Source organism: Stylophora pistillata, chromosome 3 (genome assembly GCF_964205215.1).
Source record: "Stylophora pistillata chromosome 3, jaStyPist1.2, whole genome shotgun sequence".
NCBI classification, from domain to species: Eukaryota; Metazoa; Cnidaria; class Anthozoa; order Scleractinia; family Pocilloporidae; genus Stylophora; species Stylophora pistillata.
Genome location: NC_142521.1, coordinates 19,734,503 through 19,757,327, shown reverse-complemented (window position 1 = coordinate 19,757,327; position 22,825 = coordinate 19,734,503). Strand labels below are relative to the sequence as shown.

The following is a 22,825-nucleotide window of genomic DNA, read 5'->3' as shown; positions in this document are numbered from 1 at the left end:
AAAATGGGCTTACCTTATTGCTTTGTTGTTTTCTTTGTTGATTCCGAGCGTCTCAGGCCATTTTGAAGCGTTTTCGGCGAGTTAGCGCTATGTTGGTGTTCAACTGCTAAAAGAAAGACTTTCTCTCTTTTATTTTATTCTACAGTTGAAAACCAACATAGCGCTAACTCGCCGAAAACGCTTCAAAATGGCCTGAGACGCTCGGAATCAACAAAGAGAACAACAAAGCAATAAGGTAAGCCCATTTTATTTCAAAACAAGATATTTTTTCTCTCTTTTAAGGCAAACCGATAACATCCTATACAAACCTTTATAAATAGAAAACGTTTCGTCCGCTTTTCTGGTAGTGAGCTTGGGCTGCCTGTGGGTGAGCAAGTCGCGTGGTAACCATTTTTATCACGTGTCCGAAAACGAAAACTAATTACCGTACAAACAAGCTCTTACCGGTATGAACCGAATATTATATTCTTGTCTGATGCTCCCTTAGGTAAGAAAAAAAAAAAAAAAAACGACTACGAGCGTTCGGTCGGGAAAACTTTACATCCACAACAAAAATTTAAATAGAACAAGATCTGCCACGTGACAAGATCGTGTTTTGAACGACCAGAAAACCTTGTCACGCACGTTGGACTTCGTAAACAAATCACAAGATTTTCTTTACACGTGTACAAACGTACCACATCTGAAGCTGTCACACTTAAGCAGACGACAGTAAGACGGTATTTTATTCTACTAATTCGAAGAAAGTGAAGCAAAATGAGTGGAATCACGATTCAAGGTAAGTGACGCTACTGAAGGTGTACAACATTTGCGTTTTTCGAACGTTACCCAACTGAGTTTGTTAACTATGGTTTGGTCGAACACAGATGTCTTTGCTCGGACTTGAAAAAACACCACGATTGCTTGCTCGTTCACTATGTATAAATTTTGTTTCGGGATAATTCTCTCTTCTTGTTAAACTGCCGGTTGACCTCGACCTTAACCGTTGTTGTCTACATTCAGACTTCTTGTGGTAATCGAAGCACGATCTCTAAGTTCTCCTGTTAGTCGCGGGTTTCCTCTCAGATCACCTTAATTTAGCAAAGAATTTCTTTCGATTTAATTGTTCGTTGTTTTGTATACAGTCGCTATTAGAAGTACAAAATGAATCCAAATTTCACCCTAATAGCTCGGCAGCCTAGTCTAATTAACATAAACAGAAGCACCAATATTCCCGCTTTTTGTCTTACCATAGTTAATATTAACTATGGTCTTACGCAGTCACTGTTTACAACAAAATGGCGATTATAAAACTTATATCACAGTTTTTCAACTCTCAAATGTTCATCCGTTCTTAATCAATGATCGTGTGTGGTTTAACTGCGATCGTCATTATTTAGTACTATCAAATTTTACTCGAGTGAAACCGGCAAGCCTTCGCGGTACGTTGTTGCATAATTCTTGCATAATGTATGAACACCGATTAAAAGAATCTACATTTTAGGTATTAGAAAGCTCATCGTTGATGTGTCTCACTTTTTTGCGCAATTAATTGCTTTTTAGAAAAAGAAAAAAGTCAGGTTTTTTTAAATATTTCACGTCCACCATTTGTCTGCGTGGACACCAAGGTACTGAAAAGCCCGCCCTAAACGTGATGCAATTGTTAAAAAAAAAAATGTGTGTAATAAGAACGAAGTCTTACAGTGTTAGGATGAGTTGATCTCTTTTTAAAGCTGGTGAGCTAACCTAAAACTGACAGTATTTCATCAATCTTTCATCAGCAAGAAACGAAACGGTAATGCACACGAGTTGTTATGACCACGAGGCCGAAGCGTACTTTTCCGAATACTAAACGAAATATTCATGATCAGAAACCTTTCTGCTTGATCCAAACCTGTTCATACTTTATGGTTTCTAGAGAGATTTTTGATAGTTTCTTTTCATGATTTCTCTATGTCATTTCTTTAATTTCTAATGCCTCGGTGGGGAGGTGTAAAGGTAAGACAACATCCGAATATTTCCGAATCTTCACGATGGCCGGTTCAAGTATGCGAGCATCATCTATTAATAATTAACATAAATTTCCATCAGTCGTCCTCGCGTTTGCCTTGCGCGTTGTCTGTAAAACAGATCATGGCCTCTCGCCGCCTACCGAGTTTGTTCGGCAAACCATCTTTGATCAAATATTTACAACTTCATTCGCTCTCTCTAGCAAATGGAAAATGTTCCAACGAAAGAATTCTCACCGGAGAAACGATGAATCCATTCGTGAAACAGATAGAGTATGCAGTCAGAGGGGCGATTGTCGAACGAGCCTCAGCCTTGGAGAAAGAATTGGCGAAGGTACGGTCTCCTTTTGTGCTTTTTAGGTATTTTTAAGTCATTTGAATACATTATTGTGAAATGTGATGATTAACAAACACCTTCCATTGTACATGCTTGAGCAAGAACGAAAGGAAAGCTGTGGTTATTGAATCGGAAACGCATCGACCCGCCAAAAAGTTGTTTTATTAAACAAAGCAACGGGGTGGTAATAACTAACTGAATGGTTTTATTTCGGCATTCACGAAATTCTGTAAAAATATCCCGGATTATTCTGGAGTGATTGGCGTGAGACTTGGTTAAAATCTGCTTTTTGGAAGTTGTTTTCTTAAGCGACAAATGTGGTCTACGTGCTAGAAGCATGCCATCATTTTACTGACCTCATGACGGGTGGTGTGTCTGGGGGTGTGTCCTGACGTATTTTTCATGAGATAGCAGATTTGAAACTGTTCCAACATAATTTATTTGAGGAGCTGAAATGATAAATCAGTCGCCACAGTGTGCTTAGTTGTGCTTTTAGTTTTTCAACTTTTCAACCACTCTTCACCAAATTGGTGGAAGGTTATAAGCCAAAAATTTTCAGACAAATAAAATGGTAAGATTTCCTTATGACCCCATTCTTACAGTACTCGAATGATAGAAAACAATATAAAAACAGAGGATAGCCTCTAGGACTACTGCCTTGTTTGAGAATAATGTTGGGTTAAACAGAAATTTTTACTCTGACACACCACCTGGTTAGCTCAAGTGGTAGAGCACCAGAGGTCGAGGGTTTGAGCTACAATCAGGGTCTTAAAGTAACTGAGGAGAATGTACTACCTTTCTATTATATCAAGAAATGGATAGTGTAGCATAGCTCTGGGGCAGATCCAGGGGTGGTTCGGTCGAACCCCCTAAATTTTCCCTCAGAACACTGGAAATCATGTTTCCAAAGACCTAATTTTCAAAGTCTTGGACCCCTCAGAAGGGGAACAATTCTCTGAACCCCCCTTTACTAAATCCTGGATCTGCCCCAGGCATAGCTGTCTGAAGTGTCTGTTGAAGGTGTTACGCACATACTTGTCAATGTTGTGTGCTCTAAATAATTGTCAGTGCTCATAATTAGGTATGCTAATGTAGACTATATTTAAGATGTACACTGTACTTTGAATTTGAATGTATTTTGCGCGCTTTGAGTGAACATTAAAGTTTTGTTGGAGACTACAAATAGACACTCTAGTCGTCTCGGATAAGGATGACAAAATCATAGGCCCTGCCACCTGCATCTTCTCTTTACTGGTTAGCAGGGGATGTTAAAGAACCCACACACTTATCACAGAGAGTAGGGAACATACAGTAAAAACTCGCATACAAGAACACCCATTTTCGGGGTTCAGGCTGATTTGGTTCTTATATATTGGGTATTTTAGGTGAAATCAGCCTGAAAGTGTTCTCAAGTGTTCTTAATTTTTTACTTCTAAATAAATGTAAGGGATTTACTAACTATGATGAATTACATAACTTTGAGAGAAAATTAAACTTGAGACACACAACATTAGAAAATAAATTGCACAACCGAGCATATTTTTCATGTAATTATAAGACTTTTAATTCCAAATACAGTTGTTGTACATTTGCTATACAAAGCAAGTGAAATCACTAGCATTTGTACAGATCTTAGTGCAATACCACAGTAAAGCTACAGACACTGTTTGTTCTATTAAACTGAAAAGGGAAGGGTTTTTATTTTTAAGAACAATTTTCAGTTTTCAGGCTGAATGTGTTCTTATATATATGCTCCTTTTTTACCAAATTTCAGTCTGGGTGTTCTTAATCCACATCTTCTTGTATGCGGGTTTTTACTGTAGCTCCCAGTGTTCTGGTCTGACCTGTTTACTGAAATAAGGGTAGCTAGCTAGGGGATAGGGAAAGGTAATTTACAACACAATAGTTACATTTGATAAAATACACTGATGTCTTCCTGCTACTCTTGACCCTTTCTCTTGGGATCTTATAATTGAAGAGTTAAGCATACAAAAAATCCTATCATGAGTTTGGGCCGCTTGTCCTCCAAATTGTTTTGAATTCTTTTGAAAAGGAAGGAAGAAGCTGATATTGCAGGAAAGGACACGAAGGCCTTAGCCTCTTAAATTGGATAATCTTCTAGAGTTACAACTGACATGGTGAATTTATCTAAATAACATCTGTCAGGAGGTATCAGCTGCTGTAATAGGGTTAAGAGGGGTCATATCATGTTCCCCAGGGTCTCAGCAGATTCCATCATAACAAGAACGATTTTGGTTATCTCAAAGACAATAATCTCAATTGGATCTCAGTTGTCTCCTTCATAGGGGTTTCAGGGAACACTCACAACCAGTTGCAAAAATGTCGAGACACCTTGAGCAAAAAGTGCATTTAGCGACCTCATCAGATGGGCAAGAAGAAATTTAGTGCAAAAAAAAAATAAAATCTGCCCCCCTTCCCTGATTTAATATTGTTCATCGAAGTTTTGTATATGATACTACTTAGCTACCAACATTGCAAGGGGAGTGATTGGGGGGAATTATATTGTGTTGGATCACATAGCAAACGAGTATCTCTTGTCCTGGTAAGATATCTCAACTCATTTTGCAACTGGTTGTAGCAAGAATTCATTGGCTAATCATGTAAATTATCACCTGATTGAACACTTAAAAGAGGCCGGCAAAACAGATGAAGTTCTTGTTACTGACTGCAATATGCATGAACACTTAAGGGTTTAGATCTCACACAGCACAATTAACATGAAATGTCTGTAGCTGCAATGGAAATAACTGAGTCAGTGAAACTTGACCTGTCATGGAATAAACTTGCAACTATACCTGAAAATGTTGGAAAATTATATCTTTAAGATTTAGTTTTCCGATATTTTTAGGTATAGCCAATCATTTATATCCTGAAGACATTCTAAGCGTAAGTATACTGTACTTGTCACTTTGCCACTAGTGGTTTTACTCTTTAAGTGTACTTGGAGTGCATGCACTGCAAAATTTTTCTGTACCTTTTTAAGTGTATTTCAAGTATACTGTTGAGTGTTCTAATTTCAGGTGGGAACAAGTATACTTTTAGTAGCTCTTCAAACTATACTTCAAGTCTGTTGAAAGTATACTTTGTGTATCTTATTTGCAATACACTTTGATTACAGAAATAGTATAATAAAAGTGTACTTAATTATGGTAAGGGTTATTTACTATCTAACAGGGATTCAACCATTTAATTGAATACTAAAGCCTTCTTTGAGACAAGATTCATTAACACTGACTTTAACTTAGGAAAAATTTCCTACACTATATTAGCCCCCTTTGATTTGAAAGGTTACCAAACATGATCTCACATTTCCTTTGTTTTATTAAGGGAGAGGAAGATTAGCTTAAGGAAACAAATTACCAGTACTTAATATGAATTTTTTGAAACTTCATCTGTTGCTAGCTCTCAGAATTAATTGCTAACTCAAACAATACCCCCCCCTCTCCCATACTTCATAGCTTAGTTGGTGTTTTTTCTTTCTCCTCACCACCTGTTTATTACTTGATTATACTATGGTACTATAACGAGAATTTACATACTGGTCATCTACAGGGTGCACAGAAACCTTTCAATGAGGTAGTAAAAGCAAACATTGGAGATGCTCATGCCCTTGGAATGAAACCACTTACTTTTCCACGACAGGTCAGTGCAACTTTGTTTGTTTTTTCAAGACACTAATCCTTTCACTCCGAAGACCTCATCAGTAATTCTCCTTACCGTCTGCCATACAGTACTTATGATGTCAGTTTGGAGGATTTGGTCTTAATGGATTATTGGCCAATAATCCCCCAAATTGGTGTTTTCTTATTTTTCATCACCTGTCTGCTTGATACTGTTTTTGATATTATAAAGAGAAATTCTGTCTTGGTCACTTATGTGAAGGCTTGAGAGACTCATGATGGTTAAAAATTTTTTTTATTAAGAGGAATTAAGGGTAATTTTCTCCAATTTTGATTTTAATCATATCACACTTGCCTGTCACTCTGAATTTAGAGACAATTTGTAGGTTTTCCCTAGAGGCCAGTAGGACTTTTGGTAGTAACGGGATCCCGCTATAAGGCAGGTATCTATAAGGAAGGATTCAATAATGCTACCACCTCAGTTACTTCACAGCTATGGAGTCTGGAATTCATTTTAAATACTAAATGGTTGATGTGTAATTTATTGACCCTTCATCACAGACTTACCCTTAAAACATTGTTCACTCTTTCTTAAATCATGGAGTGTTGTGTTTCTAGGTTATTGCCATGTGTGTATGTCCAGAACTTATTGATAGTGCTGACTTTCCAGCTGATGCCAAAGCAAAAGCTAGGAGTATATTGAATGCCACAAAGGGCCACAGTATGGGTAGGTTTTTACAGACAGATGGTTGACAAAGTGACATTAATTATTAATTCTTGACTAGTTTTTCAAACTTACTCATTAAGGGGGATTAGGAGTGTAGAAGCCTGGGAGAATGTGGAACAAGATTGGTGTGAGAAAGAAGCAGGGCTATAACTACCAAGATCTGATTGTTAATTCTCCTCTCTAGCTGCTACATGTTTTCTTGTATTATTTTTGAGTGTTTGGTGTTAGATCAAGATACATGTGACAATTTCTACCTGATAAGTTTGAATATTCTTGTTACTTGTTTTCTGGATAAACTATAATTAACAATCATTCCATGAGCGCACGTTGGATATGAGATGATAGATGGCCAATGAGGCGCATAGTGCCGAGTTAGTTATAATCATCTCATATCCAACAAGTGCGAGTGGAATCATTGTTTTATTAAAAAAACTCCCCCACGAAATTATTCTTTTGTAAGAAAAAAACAGATATTTTGGCTCCCTTTTGATTTTAAGCTGACGCATATGCTTGCCATATTTGTAGATTATGGTATATTGGCTCATAGACCATAATGGCTAAGCAAATAAAAAGTCTTGAATTGCATTATCCAATGATCCAGTTTAATAGATATTATAGGGAGACGTTATGAGTTGCATGTTAATCACTTGCAGGAATTAAAGTGTTTAGTAGGTGGGGTTCAGATATTCTTTGTCTCTCATTCTTGCCTTCTTTAGTCAGAATGTGGAACAGGCTAGACAAGCTGGTAATGCATTTTGCTTTTCGGAATTATAACATGGGAGAATTTTTTGTTCAAATTAATACACTTTAAATTTGTTATGTCTTGTAGGTGCGTACTCAGATTCTCAAGGTCTGGAAGATATTCGGAAAAATGTGATCAAATACATCAGTGAACGTGATGGTTACCCTTCGAATCCAAGCCACATTTACCTCACAAGTGGTGCTAGTGAGGGCATAAGGGTAAGCCACTGGAAATAGCTGGTCTAAATTACCACCAGAAGGGATGAAAACTTTCTTGGTTTCTCCATTCTGCCTGGAGAGAAACTTGTTTTCATGGTTTTTTTTTTTTTTTTGGTTTTGTTTTTTTGTTGTTGCTTTGTTTTGGTTTTATGGAGGGGTGGGGAGGAAAGGAGCTTACCTTATTGAAGAACTTAAGTTTGTTAAGGAGATTTTAGGAAAAAAATTTTTTCTTGAGCAAAGTAGCTCATCCAGCCAGAGCTTATCTCAGTTTCCTTAGCATGGCAGTCCATGGCAAGGTTATTCCTTGCATTTCATCAAGCTGCCCTGACAATTTGGCCATACCCATTTACACTCTTGGGTGGAGAAAGGCACTGTGAGAGTAAAGTGTTTTTACCCAAGAACACAACACATTGATGCATCAGGCATCAAACCAGGACCTCTCAACCCAGTCAGTCTAGGGCAGTATCCACTAGGATCTGCTCATTAAATTGACTGATTTGCTAGACAGAAATCTATATTTTACTGAATGGTGCACATCCCTAATCTCAAACAACTTGACTACTGGCACCACTTGAAATCTCTACTTAATGATCTCGCAATTTTTTTTTCTAGGCTATCTTAAAATTACTTCAGACAAGTGTCAACACTGGGAATGGAAGGGCTGGCATTATGATTCCAATACCACAGTATCCTCTTTATTCAGCAACATTGTCTGAGCTAAACTCTTACCAGGTAAATGGCAAGCGATTGACCCTTTACACTGTAACATCAGCATGCATATTCTCCATACTGTTCTTGATACATTTCCTAACTTGCTGAGAAGGAGAATTTGTTTAACAAGCAAGAGCTCCTTTAGTTGCTGATCATTTCCTTTATTCTCTAAACCTTGTTTTTTGGTTTATAAGTTTCAATGGATTTCATATACTTACACAACAGTATTGACATTTGATCATGTTTTTCTTCCACCACAGATCAATTATTACCTTGATGAGGGGAATGGATGGGCACTAGACATTGATGACATGAAAAGGGCTCTAAATGAAGCCAGACCTTACTGTGTGCCTCGTGCTTTGTGTGTCATAAATCCTGGTAATCCAACAGGTATTAGAACCTTTTTGATAATTACAATGATGAGAATAAAAGTGATAGTAATAGCTATGTTGTTAAGATGAAGAAAATTCAAAGGTGGTCTTGTCTATCTTGTTCTATCTGCATTTCCTTTGATACTGACAAGAAGAATTTGTTTAACAATAAAATGCTTCTTAGGTTGGGGATCATTTTCAACTTGTTTAGTCTTGTGGCCTGATGATTGATTCAGCAGTTTAACTGTTAGGACAAATTTAAAATGCTAGTCACCCTTAGAACCTAAAGGGTTAACAAAGGTGTTGAAGTGCTGGACAATATCTTCAAGTTAAAGTTAGTTTGAATAACTGTCGCAGGAAACTAATTTTTTGCATCCACAGGTCAAGTTCTTTCTTATGACAACATCAAAGACATTATTAAGTTTTGCAAAGAAGAGAAACTTGTTTTACTGGCAGATGAGGTAGGTGTGCTTTCAAAATTTTCTTGCCAATTTGAGCTGGCTTTATTTCAGTTAAGCTCAACCTGTTGTAGTAGTCAAAGTACTTTTTTAATGAGGGTAACATCTGGTTATTAAACTGATTATTTCATGAACTCCTTACAATACATGTGATATTGCACAAAAACAAAGCACAAAATTTTGAACTTTACAAAGAAACTATAGCTAGTTGAAACACACATTTTTTTGGAGTCAAGTTGTTGCATTGACTACTGTTGTCAAGGCTCATTATTTCATTTCTATCACTTTCCATTTTGAATTTTCTTTCTTTAGGTATATCAAGCAAATATTTATGGTGAAGGTGCAAAGTTCTACTCCTTCAAAAAGGTCCTTGGGGATTTGGGCCCAGACTTTGAAGACTTTGAACTTATTTCATTCCATTCAACATCCAAAGGATTTCTTGGAGAGTAAGTCAATGTCTATAGTTCTATGAAATGATTTTAATCAGTGAAATATAATTGTTTTTTTTTTCTTTTTACTTTAGCCATATTTCCTATTGTCTGAATAATTCTTATAACGAAAGTAAGGTATCATTAAATTGGATTTGAATTCATGACTAAGAATAGAGTTTTACTGATTCAAAAGAAATATCAGTAGTAATATTTTACAGAGAAAGCATAAATGGGATATGATTAGAACTTGAAAACATTTGGGCTATGTTTTCATTCAAGATGGGGATTTCAAAAGTTTTGAAAATGATGCAATTAAACTATCAGCCGAAGAAACAAAAAGGACTGGTTTGGGTACCAGAACCTGCTTTCCTGTCCTTGAAATTTTGTTTTTAAAACATGGCTTCAGTCCTGTTAACTTACTGGGACTTTTGAGAAAGGGGCCCCAGGGTGTACATGTATGAATAAGTAATAGATGGTGAACTAGCATCCCATTTAGAGAGACTGACAGGGGTGATGACCAATTGCACAATGTCCTTTGTTTTCTGATCTGTTAGATGTGGCTTTAGAGGAGGTTATATGGAAATTGTAGGAATGGATGATGAAGTCAGATTCCAGTTAAAAAAGATGATGTCAGCAAAACTTTGCTCTTGTATCACAGGACAGGTGAGCAATTTCCTCTCCTTTCTGTCAAAGTTGGTGAATAAATTTTGTTTTTCGTTGTTTTTATTTTTGTATAATTATTTAGTTCACCTTTCTGCAGTTATTTAAACAAGTTTTCCTAAGCTACCTTTTTGTCATTCTGATACTTTTTGCTTAGGCAATGATGGACTGCTTGGTGAGTCCACCTCAACCTGGTGACATATCATATGACACATTCATCAAGGTAAAGAACAGCAGTTGCTATAGAGACAGCATAATGGGGCTTTTGGCAGAGACCTTGGTCCATTTGTATAAAGGGTGAATAGTGCTATCCAACAGATAACTCGCTGATCAGTGGATAGTGTTATTCACCCTTGAAACAACAATGCGCAGATGTCTAGGCTAGCATTTACAACCTGACCTTTTCTTGTCTGCATGTAAAAAAAAATCCAATTATCAGCTATCCACTGGATAGAGCTTTATTCAAAGGATTGCTTTGACCACCCTTCAAACAAGTTAGTGCTTGTCTTAAGGTTTATATTAGTGACAATTGTTCAGAGGATTATATGGAATAAGAATCATTTGTTAATTAAGACAATGGTGGTGTTAGTGAAATAATACTACCATTCAACTTTAGGATCATTTAGGCCTCACTAGTCTTAAAAGATTGATAAAAGTTTGCTTCATGTAATTATATTTCCAGGTAAAAGATAGGGTTAGTCTTGTTGTAAAGAGCTGGAGTTGAACATTCATCTGACTAGGAATGTTGCTGTGCATGTTTTTCTACTCTGGCCATTTTGTAAACACAAATTCCATTGAAAGTAGTTTGGCTGGAACAAAAATAACAAATGTTACCTTTTGTGAGCAAAATTAGCAACAGCTAACTGAGAGGACATTTCTACAGTTAACATGTTAACATTAAATTTTCACAGCTACTTAATACATTTATGTCTGACTCCAATGATTTAAACAAATTCTCGTGATCTAGGAGAAAACAGCAGTGCTTCAGTCATTGAAAGACAGGGCCAAACTGGTTGCGGAGACATTCAACTCAATAGAGGGTATTAAGTGTAATGAAGTTATGGGTGCCATGTATGCCTTCCCCAATGTGTCTATCCCCAAGAGGGCACAAGAAGAGGCAAAGGTATATTGATATTATTTCTTGTGAAAATCAGATGATATTGTTATCGAAATAATAACTCATTGAACTCCTTTACAATGCCCTCTTCAGGGTGAGCTTGTTGTTTGAAAAATCCAAAGATCAGCTGCGATGATGATTCTCGATGATGATTTTTGACTCTGATGTTGACCTCAATTCAGGTTGTCATCTCATTAGTTACAGTCACCAAAAATGGTCCTTTTGAGAACTACCCTCAGTCTTTATCACACTACACCACAGACAATATTAATATTTATTACACAACTCGGGCAGTCAGAGGGCCAATAACTAAAATCAACCAATCAAAATGCTCTATTGCCGGTCCAATATTCTCTAAGTATTGGACCGGGCACAGTCCCGAATGGTCGTGAATGATACCGCACTTGTGTCCCTTTGAACTTCAGTCGTATAATAAATCTCTTATTAACCAAGCTCGCTCGGGACCGTACTGGAAGAATATCGGCCCTCGGTCCGTACTGTCAAGACCTCGGGCCGATATTCTCTCAGTACGGCCCTCGCGCTTGGTTAATAAGATATATGTCTATACTTCCCCCATATTAACCTATCAAACCCCAATTTTTCATATTCTTAGTCATGTTCTCTATACATTTCTTATGGTAATAACAAGGAGAATTCTTTTAACAAGTATGAACTTTATAGTTGGCAATCATTTCCATTATTCTCGTAACCATAATGACGAATTCAGCAATGATAAAGTAAAGAAGAGTAAGACATACTATAGTTGCTCTTTGAGCTTAATTTTTTTTTTTTTTTTTTGAGGTTAATATTGATTTGTTCTAATGTTTCCTTTTTTTATTTAGTCCAGAGGTATGCCTCCTGACAGTTTTTATGCTCTGGAGTTGTTGGAGAAAACAGGATTGTGTGTTGTACCAGGAAATGGTTTTGGACAAAGGGATGGAACATTCCATTTTAGGTAGGGTGATGCGAGACATATTTCATTTTAATATAGGACATTCCACTAAATTTGCAAAAATTAAAAAGTTTCAGCATTTTTTTTGTGCTACACTTATGCAAACACCGAAAATTTAAAGGTGATGTTAAAGTCACTGTCTGTGATATTTTATCTCTGGTTGCTTTACAGGCTGACGATTTTACCTCCCATTGAAGTACTCAAGCCTCTGTTTGAACGTTTTAAAGTCTTCCATCAGGAGTTTATGCGAAAATACAGAGATCCCAACTCAGCTTTATAATTCAGTGTTTGCCTTTGATTGCTAGAAGAAGTTAATTTTACAATTTATGAAATTTTATTTCTTGGCTTTGAATGGGATTAAAGAGTACTTGACCTTCTGGTTAATGTGGAATGTCCAAAGTATGTCTCTTAAAAGAAGTGCAAAGCCTTTGATCTGAGAAAGAATTTCTATTTCCAAGCAAAGAAAACTAATTTCTGCAAGTCTATTATTTGCTCAGATCACCAAAATGGCCCACAAAGAGCGTGGATTAAGTTTTTTTTACTTGACCTGAATTTTTTAAGCTGAAAAACTTCAAGAATTAGCCATAAAGGGTGTGTAGCCATATGGAGTCTTTTTTGGATCCGTTAAGCTACTTAAGAACCAGAAAGAATTTGGAAAGTGGCAGAGGATGGATTTCAGTCTGGAAAACAAGCGAGGCACTGAATTGCAAATACAGAACATGGACCTGAAGGGTCCAAAGATCACAAGATCCATAACACATGTTTTTCAATACTAATCTAAGTACCAGTTCTGAATCAAACATTTTTTGTATCATTAATGTAAATACAATGTTAAGGTTAATAAGGTTGAAGTTTTCCATAAAGGTGAGGGACAATTTAAAAAGTTTCCAATTGTCCTTTGTGTCACAGTGAGGTCAGCTGCAATGAGCAGTAGATCTCAACATTTCATTGTAATACCAGTAACTTAACACAGATGAGGGTTATCATTGTTCAGTTGAAATGCCACAATCTACAATATCTGACCACTCTGTGACAACAACTATTGACACTTAAATTATTATGGGTGTATGTTACAAGCGCATTTTGATACCATCAATATTGAATACTTGAAATATTTATTATGTGTGCATTACAATTAAGATTATAACGTTACACTAGTTTAGTTATATATTTATGAATTAAAAATTCATTCAACAGATGTACATCAGAACAATCATAAATGCAGAGAAATCCAAGATATGTGTAATTGTGCATCTTTAAAGGTTTTTAAATCAAAATTCTTGCATTTCATTGCTTGTTTGTCTATCATTTTTGGTTAATGGTCAACTCCCATAGGTAACCAAAACAGAATTTCTCCTTACAATATCAATGTAATATCAAGTAGACAATTCAAATGCAAATAAACAAAAATGATAATTTGGGGATTAGTAGTTGTTTCAGTACAAAATTCTGTGAGCTGACATAAGAATTGTATAGCAGACAGCAAGGAGTATTACTAATGAGCAGATAACATGTATTTGTTCCCCTCTCCTGTGCGGATGTTTCCTTTGAACACCTCCACTCCCTCTTGACAGTAAATGGCTTGATAGTTTTCAATCAGCTTTTTTGAGACCCCCTCCTTGTTTAAGAGCTTGCAGTGACCTGTCTTGCAGTTATTTTTTTTTTTTCTATTGAAGCATATTTTGCATCTGTGATTTTTTAAGTTTAACATGAGTGAACTTCACAAAAAGTTTATTTTGTGAGATTTCCACAACACAACAGCTCTCATGTTGGAAATAACATACTTCCCATTAATTTTTTTGTGTTTAAGTATAGCTTGCGTAAATAAAATAGCAGTTTCCTTCAAGAAGGGTTTCTTGACACATCGCAAATACACATAGACCCACAGATTACACTAGAAATTTTTAAAATCATGAATAGTGAAATGATGCATACTTGCCAATTGAGTGGAATAGTCAAGAGGCTGTTGACTCTGAAATAATGAGGAGAGGTTGGAAAATGGAACCAATGGTACCACCCACCCCATCTTGCATTTAATGAGTGGAGAGTACCAGGAAGGATTCATGGTGACAGGTTGTTGAACCAAAGTAAAACCTGCTAATCTTTTTTAGAAGGTAACACTAACAAAGAGCTGCAGTACTATACTGCAATTACAGTTCCCAAGATAAAATATTCATTCTCTTCAGGCAACCAGATTGCACAACCACATTTGTGCCTGACCCTATGAGAAGTAACAGTTTCTTATACAATCTATAAAGACATAAAAAGTTATCTTATGTTTGAGAATGTTTCACCCATGGTGGATGACTTAAAATAGGAATTGTAATAAATGACATAGTGAACATTTCTGAAAGTTCAAGGGTCGCCAATCAATTCAAAGCTTTAACAAACCCTTTCCCCTCCCCTCCTGGGCAAACCACAGGCATTTGACCCTCATCTGTGCCGTGTAACTGGGGAATTTGAACCTTACCAGCCTGGTGTGGGGAATTGGAGGTGTTTAAGGTGATAGTTAACTCAGCCAGCAAATGGCTTATGAGGAAACGTCTATAATGTTTAGGTTTTAAAACTTGGTCAATAAGTAGAAAGTCACAGTCAAATGAAATGGGGTGTGGCATTTAAACACGTTTTTCCCGTGGGATGAGGATTTGAACAAACCAATCTTAATTAAAAAGTTCCAATCCCTAGGAGGGATTGCCTGGTACGTTGCCAGGGGGGTGTGGGGTGTTACAGCTTCAAAAGTGACTGACACATAAGGGTTAGTGTTCACAAACAAGTGATCATATCCACCCTTCCAAAAACTGGACCCAGAGTTACTGTAATAACAGTTGTTAAAGAAAGTGACCAATGTTTGAATGACCTGTCACAGTTGCCATCCAATCAACTTTATTTTTTAATTGCATGTGGCTCTATACTCAGGGATTTTGAAACATTAGCTATTATCATGCACTATACAATCTTTTTCAGGATGTCCTAGACCTGGATGGTCACAGCATTTGGACAACAACTGCAACTGACAGGTTAAAGCCTACATTTCTGTAATGTAACGTTTGACACAAAAACTAATTTTTTTCCTTTACATATTATGGGAAGTCTAGCATAAAAGACAAAAATAATTGTCATCTTTCCTTGGAAATTCTTATCAGAAACCTTACCTTTAGGTCTACAAAGTACAACAAACCATTTAAATGACTATTTACAAGTTACAAAATTACTATGCTGTAGCAGGGAAAATATGCCTGTAAAGTTAACTATGTTAGCCTTGAAAATACATTCATTTGTTGGTTTTAATGATCTAAATACAAAGATCATAAAAACTGTCACAATTAATGAAATTTAAACTAATTAAACTACAATGGAAACTTTGACTGTAAGCTAATGTATTATTGTTTAGTGGAAGATATGCAAGTGAAATGTGAAGGACCTGCCTTCATCTACTATCTCCACGAAATATTTATGCTAGCACGTAAATGAAAAGCTTAGTCACCACTGAACTACGTGAAATGTCAGAACCAACACACATTCTGTTCTGCTGTAAACTGACAAAAATATTTGCAATTAAAAGCTGATTCTGAAGCTAGAATTGCTATAAATGAACACTCGATGCCAAATTGAATCTATGTGGTGGTTTCAATCTTGGATCAATTTGAATCACAAAAGTGAGGAAATAGTGATCATATCCACAGTCTGCAATGCATAAGTGTGAAAGACATATTCCATCTTCATCTGTCAACTAATATATAACAATGAATTGAAATAAAAAGTGCTTGAACCTTGCCTCATTTTTTAAAGCAAAAGCTATATACATATGAGCTTCAACTGTGCAAATGTAAGCTTATCTTCTGATTAGATTTAATTTTAAAAATAAATAGTATACTGCTGGTGGCAGGCCTTTGCATGCACGTACCTGCTGTCCTGCAAAATGAACTTTTGGTCAAAATGATTTCAACTCCATTGACTGACACTTTCCATTTTCCCCCTTTAGTTATGATTAAAGTAACTGATCTGGAACAAGAAATATCTTTCAATTTTAAGCTTTACTCATAATCACATCTAAAATTCTTGGTTTTGATTGGTTAACTGCATGTCCGAGTATCACATTATTGGTGTGTAATGACCGATTCATTCATCAAATACATGCAACTCCCTCAGTGGTTTTCTTTCCATTTTCTTGTATAACAAAAAGAAATAAAAGGAACCACATCTTATAATTTTACTCTGTGCAGGATTCTTCACACTTTTCTCTGCAAAATTTGTTACTGATACAGTCAATAGTGTTCATTTAGCAGCTGAATAGTGCATCAGACAATTCAGAGGCAATTGTTAGTGTAAAACCAATTCACACTAACTGTGCACTCAACTCAGTCCTTTTCCAAATCCCAAGTGTAAATTGAAATAATTTTGACCTTGCAATCATTTCAAACACAACATCCTTCTCTATAAGTTACACATACTTCATGCATGACTGTGACATCATTCTTTGGTTGATGTCACTCAAAATAAGGGAGTACATCTCCGCTTTCTCACGAGAAATATGTGGCATGACATCTACTGGTTCTTTGTTATCAGATCCACTGGATGTATGATCCTCGCCCTCATTATTTCCATTCTTAATGGATTTGTTTGGGGATAGAAGGGACTGTGGTTTTGGTTTATTTTTGGAGCCCTTTGGACGACCTCTCTTACGTTTTATTGGCATACCATCTTCATCAAGCTGAACTGGCTGCAAAGAGAAAGAGTTTTGTTGGTTCAGACATTTATATCTTCAAATATCAATTATCTAATCCACACCAGGGCAAGGAAGGGATTTACCATTGACAGTCTCTATCCAAGAACACTAACAAGTCTAGCCATTGGTGGACATCATCACAAATGTAACATACTCACTATGAAACCATTTTCAGACCTTGATCATTGGTACATTCTGAACATGGCTGTCCCATGCTCAACCAATAATATTCTGGGTCCAGTTGTTCAAAGGCCGATTAGTGCTAACCCAGGATTAAATTTTAATCCAGGTTTCTATATTTCTCTGTTCAAAAGCCGTTTTGGGATAATTTTCCCAATTTTTTTAGAGCAATCAATCATCAAATTGTAGACAAATGGAATTAAACTGAATTTTCTTTTAAAGCTTTCAGATGTAAAATTAATTTCCAGACTAATCCTGGGTTATCTTAACCCACCTTTGAACAACCTGGCCCTGAACTATTCAACTCCAAGATCTAAACATAAATAGAGGATATTACATGGCCGCGCGGGGATACGAATTTTATCTTCGAGTGCTGAAAGTATATCTCACTCGTTTGCTGTGCTCACTCGTGAGAGATACTTTCAGCATAAGAAGATAAAATTCGTATTCCCAAGCGGCCATGTAATGTGCTGTTATTATATAGATACTGATGAAATTTCCACATAAAAGACAACTTTTTTTATTCATTTTGGAAACAGCAATTGGGTAATTATGTTGGTAACCATAGCCACACCAATGTCCTCACACGTGAAAGATAAAAATAGTATCTTCACTGCGCGCGGTGAAGATATGATTTTTTAGTAAAAGGAGAAATCCTGGTATTTCATCAGTATCTATATAATAAAATTAACTCTCCACACTAGCTGTCTACCAACATCTCTTATCATTTTACCTTTTGAAAATTCAATGTCTAAAGAACAAATACATGTCCATCATGAGTTGAGAGTTTTCTCTCTTTTCATCCTCTTTAACCTTTTACATCCTCAAACTGGGCCACTGAGGCTCAATCACAAACCCAGAATGCAAAACAATTTGTTGTAAGGTGAGTCATCCTGACCCAAATTGACCTCCTACCTTAAAACAATAAAACTTAACTGGGGAAAAAAAAATTTACCCAGTTAAAAAAAGACTTACCAAGTTAAAAAAAAAAAAGTTACCTACAGTAGTTAAAAATAAAGTTAACCAGTTAAAAAAAATTACCTAGTTAGAAATAAAATTAACTAATTTACCAAAAATTACCTGCAGCATAGTACATACCTGTGGTTGTGGATGAATAACTTCCCCTGTAACAGAGTCAGTCTTAACTTTGTTCTTAGATCCTTTTGGTCGACCTCTCTTTTTCGGAAGAACCACACCATCAATAGTTTGAGGAAGCTACATAAAAATGTAATGATATTAATTCTATCCATGATTAATTTGTTCTGACTTAAAGAAACACTTTATACTATGAAGTATTCCCACATTAAATTAACAATACGGAAGAATAGTTCTTCTGAGCTTTTAATGCAGTGGCCCACTCCAACAAGAGCCTGCCCAATTTTCTTTGCAATGAAGTGACTCTAACATGGCCTTGCTACCCACTCCTCTGAACTTGGATAACAGTCCAGTGCAGTTAAGTTCCAAAATTAATTCTGTTGGGTGGTGAGAGGCACTGCTAAAAAAAAATGTCTTGGTAAAGAACCTAGCAAAATGACTATGACGAGGTTCAACCTAAAAATGTCTACTATAACTTCTAAAGAAACGTCCTTGCACAAAACAGCATCAAGATATCCAAAGTGGCAGTTCTTGCTTGTGTTTGTTCGTATTTCCTGTGCATTTTGCATCCTGTTGCTTTAAATAGCTCACATGAATGACCATAATATACTTTGTTCTCATCTTGCCTCCTGTTGCTTAAGGTGCTTAACAATTTTTCAGAAAAATATATACCTGCCTGCCATAGGTTATCACAAATTGCAAAAGTATTCAGTGCATATACTGATGCATATTGAAAGAAAAATATATTTTTTTATATCCTTTGCCATCACAGCATGGACAGCAGACAACAAAAAGAAAAAATTCAAGACAGAAATGTGGTCATTATCAAATGAACTGAAAACTTGTATTAATTGGCAAAGCAAAAATTCAGGATGGAAATGGTTGTGGCTCATAATTACCTGTGGTATCTGTGATATCTGCTTATCTAAGCCTTGTAGTTTCTCAATTCTGACAGCATCTTTCTGAGTTAAAGGAAGAGGCATCTGGTCTTTGTTGACCCAAACAAGATTTTCAGGGAATTCATAATCAAAATCTGGATTTTCTTTCTTGGGCCGCTCAGGACGGAGCCTTTTATCACGTTCTAGAACATTCACATGCTCTCCTGTAAAACCAAAATATAGCTTAAGTTAACAATTGAAAGAAACCTTTCCTTCGTTATGTACATGACTCCCAATTTCTCAATTATGGAAATTCCCCTTACTGTCTGCCTTTGCCTTTCTCATAAATTCTGTTCTGAGAATTTGGTGATGGATCAAATGATTTAATTTAATTTAATAACTTCTAGAGAACTATTTTCATTCAATGATCAACAGCACTTAACAACTTAGAATACTACAGTAAATTCAAATTTATAAAACTAATTACATGACTACACTAATATTAACAATGTATGTTAAAAATAAGAATAATATGGAATATCCATAATAAGGATCTTAATTAGGAATAAGGATCTTAATAAGGAACTTAATTAGTAATACTAATAAAAGTAATTGTCAGAGAAAGCTGCACGAAATAAATAAGGTTTCAGCTTACATTTAAAAATGGAAAATGATTGAATATCACGTAATTCAGCTGGCAGAGCATTCCATAAGTACAGGGCAGCAGCAGAGAATGATCTGTCCCCCAACATGGCAAGCATTTTCCCCTTAGGAGGGTCAAGTAATAAACTTTGATTTGATCTAATGATAATGGTGTAAGGAGAAATTATCTTGGTCAGTCCTTGGAGTGAGAGGGTTGAAAAAAAAAATTAGAACTAGGAGATGAATAAAATTCAATTTTACCTTCCTTTTTGACTTGAGCTTGATGTAGTTTTCGGCTGATAAAAATGTGACCGCATGGACATGATTTGCATGCCACAGGGAGCTGGTGAAACAAACCACATGTGAGAAAAGCAAATAACAGTAGCAGGATGGGACTGTTTAACTAATAATTATAACAATAAAGATCAGGATTTTCCAGCTTTGTGGCAGTGAAGAAAAGGATAAGGGATAAGGAAACATGGACAGACGGCCATTGCGTCAGGATGAGGTACTGTCCCTGTTTCTTAGAAAGACAGAAGTTTTTCTCAATCACCCTTCAAAAAAATTGTTTAGTAGCTTCTAAATTTTAACCATAATCAAAATAATTATGTCAATAGCAGAGAAACCAAAGAATTGGAAGTTCAGGAAAAAGTTACTTTAGAAGAGTCACAAAAGCTTGTTGAAATAAATTTTTTCACCTAGAAAACTAAACCTTTTTACAGTAAGATAACAGATTTGATTAACCCTCATAGGTATCAAGTGTTTACGAGATCATCTCACATTACACTATATCACTCCCTTCACCTTTTGTACCCCAACATCAGTGTATATTCCAGATATATTGTTCTCTATACATTTCCTTAGGTGCTCCCAATGACAATGTGTTTACCCTTTCACTTCCATTAGTATCTACAATTATCCCCTCTGTCTGCCAAACAATTCCAGGGCTGTAGTCTAGCAGCACCTGGTGGCCCCTTGCGCCTGACTTTCGCTGTTGGACAACTTAGGAATTTTAGTTTTTTCATATAAAAGCATATGCTGGGCACCCTGTATTTCAAAGTTTCAGAGCAGTAGGCTCCCTTTACTTTTTCTTAGAGTACAGCCTTGAATTCTAATGATGTTAGTTTGGAGAATGTGGTATCAGATCAACTGATTTATATTTTTCTCTATTCTCATCACTTTTCTGCTTAATATTGTATTAATGTTGTAAGGAGAAATTCTGTCTCGGTCACTCATGCGAATGAAAGGTTAACAAGCTGTTAGCGATCATTTTCTCGATTCTTGTGACCTTAACGTTTGATTCATGGGTTATGCTCTAAAGCCAGGAAATTAGACACCAATCAGTCTTTAAGGGGCTGTCAAGGGTCAACCACAAGATTTGAATTGAACAGTTGTGCACTACTCAGCAAACTCTCAGCATGTTGTTTATGTGATAATTTCAACCAAAACCAAAATAATAACTGAAAAAATTAGCCTTACAAAAATTTTTTAACTTTCTGCTAGCAAAGGGAGTTTGAATTGCAGTACAGATTGAAAATAAAAGACTCAGTTTGGAGTTTTTCAAGAGTTCTGCTGGCCTAACAGCACTATTGTTTACAACTTAAACAGCATCATGCACTCTTGTGACTTAATTGTTAACTAAATACTGTCTAGGAATCTATAACTTTTAGGGAGGTGGATCTTTCAAACTGTTAAATTTTGATCTCAGAGTCATCAGTCCCTTTGTGGAGAGTTACAAAGTCTTGTGATTGCACAAATATGTTTCATCGAGGAATATTAGTTTTTCTCCCCAAGGTCACCACAAAGGCCTAAATATACCTTAAATGGTCTTATATTTTACCAGTCGCCGCAAAATAAATTCATGTGGATCATCATTACAATATTCAGTGCTACAAGAAGTTTTCCCATCTCCTAAAAGTAATTATTGAACTTACGTAGAAAAAAGATTTACAACTTCAAAAATGCCATTCACTGTCTGAAAAATTTGAGAAATTTCTCTTGAGAGATCTGACTTGACACATTTTTCTTTTATTTTCCTAAACCCGACAAATATAACCTTTAACATTTAAAGTACTTTACATATAAGACTTCGCTTACGATTTCAATATTGATACAAATCATATCTGGTCACAGTTTAAGATCTAGATTAAACTCTAAACGAATTTTTTTTATTTGAGAAATGTTCATGGTTGAAAAATATTTACTTGTAAAATTTAAACCTAACGATGTGCTTGAATAACTAAGTAAATTGCTGGTCGAGTAAGCCGATTTTCTGAGACATCGTGGTTTTCGAGTGACACCAATTTACTTGATATATGTGATTTCAAAATTAAAAGAATCAAATCACTCACGAAAAGAAAATTAGAGGAACGATCAATTAATTCAATAAAGTTATTTCTCTCACAAATTTATCAAAAAAGCATTTAGGGCAATTAACGTTTGAATTTTAAACGAGAAAATTGCGATTAAAATCGCCGCGTTGCCTAAATGTCATAAATATTACAATTTATATTTTGGACTTACCGTCTGATCGCAGTTTGGGCATCGTTTTACCACCATAACAAAACTTAAGATGAAGAAAATAGCTCTAAGAGGGTACTACGCGAAACACACGCGAAAGGAAAAGAACATCAAAATATGAAAACAAAATTTCGTGAAACAAAACAGATCAGATTCGTGTATCAGAATGTATCACGCGGTTGTGGAGGTCTGGTAGTCACTGGAGCCGAGTCTTCCGACTAATTTCTGAGTTTTGGGCAATGGCGGGAAAGTGATCATACTGGGACTTGGTTTTGTTAGTTGAGTAACTTTTCGATAGGAAATCATTTCAATAATAATTCAGGTGGACACTGACAATAAGATTACCAACGAGTAAGTCCGCTTGCCATTGCGTGGCTCCCGCACTCAAGCACGACCTGACAGCTGTAAATGACCCATCGCAAGTTTCTGAC

At 36.0% G+C, this 22,825-nt stretch overlaps 2 protein-coding genes across 4 annotated transcripts; one reads left to right on the top strand and one right to left on the bottom strand.

Moving 5' to 3' along the window:
* Positions 1–424: 424 nt before the first annotated feature.
* Positions 425–13,777, top strand: LOC111330684 (alanine aminotransferase 2). Of its 3 annotated transcripts, XM_022935588.2 has the most exons (14): positions 425–778; positions 2,192–2,322; positions 5,899–5,988; positions 6,585–6,693; positions 7,523–7,653; positions 8,266–8,385; positions 8,625–8,754; positions 9,117–9,196; positions 9,506–9,639; positions 10,179–10,287; positions 10,442–10,507; positions 11,252–11,407; positions 12,244–12,356; positions 12,525–13,777. In XM_022935588.2, exons 1-14 carry the CDS (start codon positions 757–759, stop codon positions 12,631–12,633), a joined length of 1,500 nt encoding a protein of 499 aa, XP_022791323.1. In that variant the 5' UTR covers positions 425–756; the 3' UTR covers positions 12,634–13,777. The 3 variants fall into 3 exon arrangements, with proteins under 3 accessions (XP_022791323.1, XP_022791322.1, XP_088611289.1); XM_022935587.2 differs by lacking the exon at positions 425–778 and having other exon boundaries at positions 2,057–2,322; XM_088755163.1 differs by lacking the exons at positions 425–778; positions 2,192–2,322 and adding an exon at positions 2,636–2,896.
* A 228-nt stretch (positions 13,778–14,005) lies between these two features.
* On the bottom strand, positions 14,006–22,581 carry LOC111330686 (uncharacterized). Its single transcript, XM_022935589.2, has 5 exons — positions 22,398–22,581; positions 20,136–20,217; positions 19,254–19,456; positions 18,358–18,474; positions 14,006–17,073 (listed from the first exon to the last, which is right to left on the bottom strand). Exons 1-5 carry the CDS (start codon positions 22,431–22,433, stop codon positions 16,795–16,797), a joined length of 717 nt encoding a protein of 238 aa, XP_022791324.1. The 5' UTR covers positions 22,434–22,581; the 3' UTR covers positions 14,006–16,794.
* Positions 22,582–22,825: the final 244 nt, after the last annotated feature.

Coding starts and splice junctions, on each gene's coding strand:
- LOC111330684 (XM_022935587.2), top strand. CDS start 2,113: ATGGCCTCTCGCCGCCTACCGAGTTTGTTCGGCAAACCATCTTTGATC. Junction 6,694..7,522: donor CACAAAGGGCCACAGTATGG/GTAGGTTTTTAC, acceptor TATGTCTTGTAG/GTGCGTACTCAGATTCTCAA. Junction 12,357..12,524: donor GATGGAACATTCCATTTTAG/GTAGGGTGATGC, acceptor GTTGCTTTACAG/GCTGACGATTTTACCTCCCA.
- LOC111330686 (XM_022935589.2), bottom strand. CDS start 22,433: ATGGTGGTAAAACGATGCCCAAACTGCGATCAGACG. Junction 19,457..20,135: donor AGCTCAAGTCAAAAAGGAAG/GTAAAATTGAAT, acceptor TTGGTTTTACAG/GAGAGCATGTGAATGTTCTA. Junction 17,074..18,357: donor TTATTCATCCACAACCACAG/GTATGTACTATG, acceptor TTCTCTTTGCAG/CCAGTTCAGCTTGATGAAGA.